At 40.7% G+C, this 5,021-nt stretch overlaps 1 protein-coding gene across 1 annotated transcript; it reads left to right on the top strand.

Annotated features, from left to right (window-relative positions):
* Positions 1-538: 538 nt before the first annotated feature.
* Positions 539-3,766, top strand: IGFBP1 (insulin-like growth factor binding protein 1; the record flags this gene model as incomplete). The annotated part of the gene is made up of 3 exons (XM_010145218.1): positions 539-717; positions 2,355-2,483; positions 3,635-3,766. Coding segments are annotated over 3 exons (440 nt in total), but the record flags the coding sequence as incomplete, so codon positions are not given.
* Between the last annotated feature and the right edge of the window lie 1,255 nt (positions 3,767-5,021).

The raw sequence follows: 5,021 nt of genomic DNA on the forward strand, positions 1-5,021 counted from the left end.
GCTTCCACCAATCCCTGGCTCTTTGATCCACTGCAGGCCACTGTGAGCTACTGCTGGCTGCTGTGAATTGCTGCCCCTTCTTATATGTAAGGCAAGGCATGGAACAAAGTACAGGCATCAGGTCTGGACCAGTCCCTCTCCTGAATCAAAACTGAAACACATCACGCTGACAAAAATCTGAATTCATTACAAGTTTAACTCCAGTCTTTTCTCATTTCGCAGTCTCTACAGTCCACTGGGGTAGAGAAAGTTTCTTCATTTCGAACAGACTGTCTGCAGCTTCATCTTTGGAATTAGAGTGATTTTGAAGGATCGTAAAATAACCAGCTTGTTAGAGAACAGCTGATGGCAGCCTCTTATGTATGAATTTACGACAAAAGTTTAATTTGCTGTGCTGCACATGTAGTTTATTATGTAATGGATCTCTCTTAGATATTACTTTTCGTTGTTGTTGATTCTTTTTCTCTACCTTTTTAACTTTGAGAAATAAGTGCAAAAGTTCATAGAATATGTTCACCTTAATACCATTTCTTTCCAGACTCTGTCGAAGCTGAAGATATGTCTTTGGAAAACACTGAAATGACACAGGATCAGCTGCTGAACTTTCAGTTGATGTTTCCCATAGGCCAGGACAAATCCATCCCCTGGAATGCCATCACTGCATATGAAAACATGAAAGCAAAGAGAGTATCTGAACTCAAGAAATGGAAAGAGCAGGTGGGTTTTCTTTGCAAAACTTTAAGACAATTTCAGTAGATGCTATTGATTGAGAACACAAAATCAAAGTGTGCCTGAAATTCTAACAGCAGCACTAGGATGGTATTTTGGGTAGCCGAGAAAAAAAAACAACCCAAACCAGACTTCTGGATTGACATCATCCTATCAACAGGTGAAATGGCAGAAGCTATTAAAACTGGTGTACATCAGATATTCCTGTACCAACTCCATGCAGAGCCTGATTTTTTTCTCCAAGTTTACTATCGGATTATAACATGGCCCCTTAATTTCCAGGAGCCCCTTTTATGTTTTAGTTAAAAATTAAAAGGCATTTGTCACTAGTCCAATGCTCAGTGAAGTAAAAGGGAGTCTTTACATACAGTTATTGATTAAACACCAGCGTAAACCAGTGCAAAAAGGTTTTCTTTCTGATGACAAGGAACCACTATTAACTAGATGCTTGTTAAAAAGAAATCTCAGTAATTAAAGTAAGCTTTTGCCTTCGACACTGCAAAGTTGCAGTGGGTAATGGGGTGTGGGGGGCCTTTGCAAGCAGGTCCGTGTTCCACTTGAGGGCACCAGAGAACCACAGTTAGACCAGTCCCAGGCAGGGAACACATTCGCGGCACAGAGCTGAATTAGAATTGAGCACCACAGAAGCCCGGTTTCGTAATGGTCACAGACAAAATGGAAAAAAAGGCAAAACCTACTAACAGTCACCCCACCCTAGAAAGTTTCATTTCACATCCAGCACAGGAGTTAATCATTGATTTAGTTTGAACTGTTATACATAAAGTGCTGTTAGCTCCAGTTTTGGTTTTTAGGCTTCTGCTTTTCTCAGAGCCACAGATAACCCCGTAGACCTCAATAGGACCACTTATGTAAGGGGCTGACACTGGGAGGTCTTGCAAAAGCAGAGGGTATGATTATTTTAACTCTAATGTAAAAATACTTGTTCAGTCACTTCTCTGCTGTCACTCATTTAAATGTTCTAGGCATTATTTATGAGTGGCAATTGTGACTTTGAAAAAGGGAGTTAGCAAATTGTGAGAATAGTGAATGTTGCACAAAGTTCTTCATCTTCAGTTCCAGGTACTTTGGGTTTGGGTCTCTATGCCACAGGGTTGCTCTCTATTCTTCTTTGGCGACAGCTCTGTCCTGTACAAAAGATAACAAACATTCAGGTGTTTGTTCTTGCATCCTCTATGTATTTCACCTATTCTCCATACATCAACAGAGCTCAGGACCATGGCAACCCATAAAACGTGGCTACTCTCACGTACACCAGCCTCCTAGCGTGCACCTCCCCATAATAGGAGAGATTGTACCCTCTGAGCAGTAACGTGTTTACTTAATACAGGTTAAATTTCCTTGTGTGGCAACTTCAGGACTTAAATCCTCATGTTTCTGAGGACAGAAAATACCTCAAAGAATAAAAACAAAAGCCTAAATACGACACCAGAGTTTTCCGGCTGTGCTCCTACTGAAACAAATAAAAACAGCACACAGAGTAGCCTGGTGCTGATTATATGACTAATAAGTATTTCAGCTTTTTGTTAGCTTTATACTGATCACTTTTGTTTAGCTTGTTTCTTTGAGATTTTGATGTTGTCAATCTTTGCATGGTATTCCTGCAGGGACCTTGTCAGAAGGAGCTCTACAGAGCTCTGTATAAATTGGCAAAGGCTCAGCAAAGAAGTGGAGGGGAGATTTACAAATTCTACTTGCCCAACTGCAACAAGAATGGATTTTACCACAGCAAACAGGTACGTGCCTTTCCCCCTGTCTGCTCACAGCAGCACTGCGACTGACACAGCCAACTCTTTCATAGCCCTCTGCTCTCAACCTCCCAAGTCTGCAGCTGCTGGAAAAGCGGGTTCTGAAAATGGGGATACTTAGTAGTGAGAGCAGATGGTTTCTCCTCCTCTTAAAAGTGAGCAGCATGCTGTGGGCTGACAATGGGGTCAGGAATCTTTCTCATTCACAAGACAGGTGTCTTCTTCAAAATATTTTAACCCTGTCTGCTTCCAGGCCGAATCAAGATCCATGTACCTGATTTGTTAGCATATTCCCAGTTGGCATTAATTCATGATATCCACCATACTGCCTGCAAAGACCACTGAATATATAATAATCACTGTGCAGAAATTACATTCGCAGCTCCCAGGCAATGAAAAACTCACACAGGCAGTGAAAAACTCTCTGGAGCAAAATTAGTCTTCTGAAAGAAGAACAAAAATACTGACTTGTGCTGTCTATGGAGTATGTTATATGCTCATTTCCATTATAGCCTCCAAAAAAAGCCATTGCTAGTTACACTGAGAGTAATCTGCAAACCTAACTAAAGCTCCAAACCTCAAGCCACACCCTTGTAACCACAGGTCATGTACACAAATTTAGTAGGTCTGCATAAATCTGTGTCACCGAGACTCCTTGGTTTTGGGTATGGCAGCACTGTATGACTCACAAACATTGTGACCTGGGATCTAATCGGTCACAAACAGAAATCTGTTTTACACCCTCCCCAAGAAAAAACCCACCCTATTTTCTTCCTTGTGTGAAGGGCCAGACCATCCAGTCATTGGTCTCACTCTACCAGCTTGTATATTCTGCTTTCCTTTGATTTTTCACGCTGGAAGATATTAGTGTTTTATACTGCTGTTTACCAAGGAGTGGGCAAACTTGTTTTAAATCTGAAGTTGCTGTTGTGGTACCCAGGCAAGGGTCATGGCTTCCTTACCAAGTGTGTTGGTTGGAAGCTCCGTCAGAGTAGGGGCACCACATTCAAAACAAGCCTGTGCATGACAGGTCCCCACCTTCTGATCCTAGTTCTGTCACTTCTACTTGCATCATGTCACAGGTAATTGTCTGCTCACAGTTGCTTATTGTGGGTTTTGTTTTGCTAATAATATTCCAGTGTGAAACTTCACTAGATGGAGAGTCTGCTGGATGCTGGTGTGTTTATCCAAAAAATGGAAGAAGAATTCCCGGATCTCCAGAAACAAAAGGAGACACTGAATGCCCAGAGTATCTTAACTCACAAGAATAAAACTGAACAAGTTTTATTCACACAAGTTTTCTGCAGGGCCTGAGCTAGTCAGGAGCCATTTCAGTACGGTAGTTTTGTGCACCTGATTTTCAGCATATGAGTAACCCCATAAAGTAGCTTTTTTCCTGCACTGGGATTACTCAGCTGCTCGAGTGACAGATTATGAGCAACTGCAACACGAAGTTGTACAATCTTGTATATTTTGTTTGTATAATATTATAGATGCCTTCATATGTAAAGCTGTTGAATTATTTATTTCACAGTACATGTATTTTTTGTCTATCTGTGTTGTTATTAATTTATATCCTCAAACACTTCATAACTTTATATGTAAATACTTAATATTATTGCTCTTAAATGTATGCATCTTATGTTGGGGAATGTTGCTACTTAAAACTTCACATGGCATAACTCTGTTGGGAAAAATGCCTTGTAAACTCGCATTTTTGTACTGTGTATTTATAGACATGAAGCTGAATTTATAAAATAGCTTTCAGTAGAGAACACACTTAGAAACTTATTTAAAACCTGTTTTGTTTATATATCATGTTGCTTTTGCACCTCTGTTTCAATGTCAAGCTGTTTCTTAAGAAAGAGTATCTAAACTTTCATTATTTACTGAAGCTCCTGATGGGACAGTATTTGTTTCTATTTTCCAAACCAATATGCACCAGATAAATGGCAAAACACAACAGGATATTCCGTGCCACCTTTGACAAGTGTTAAGTTGGTCACATGTTGGCGTTGTTATGTCATTTAAGATGAACTATTAAATAATGTCTTCTACACTGTCCCTATCTCTTGCTTTCTGCCTATTTCCATTCAGCAGACTGACCTCAGCAGGACAGCGCAACAGCAGATGGGAGTGCAGAGGAAAACATGCCTCTTGCAAATCTGCCTCCTGAACTCCTAACTCCATTTCCCTCTTCATTTTCTTCTTTTGCTCTCCCTGACCCATTCCTGTTCTCCCATCCTCTCCAATTCTGGCTGTGCTAAGCAAGCCTTTGCCATGGTCAAAGCAGCAGTCTCCAAGAGAAGTTATTAAAAAGTTTTCTGGGCATGAAAGCTGTATGCCTTTCTCTGCTCAAAAGCCTAAGGCAGAAACTATTAGTCCATTTAGAAGATAACATCGACACTAGAAAGAGCCATTTCTTGCACAGAAAGTCAGAGGTCACAAAATCTTGAGATGCAGTCCCTCTCCCTCCCCTGCACGTTCCTTCAACTTAGTGGCTGCACAGGAAGAAAAAAAAAAAAA

This window comes from Buceros rhinoceros, unplaced genomic scaffold, assembly GCF_000710305.1.
Source record: "Buceros rhinoceros silvestris isolate BGI_N320 unplaced genomic scaffold, ASM71030v1 scaffold43411, whole genome shotgun sequence".
NCBI classification, from domain to species: Eukaryota; Metazoa; Chordata; class Aves; order Bucerotiformes; family Bucerotidae; genus Buceros; species Buceros rhinoceros.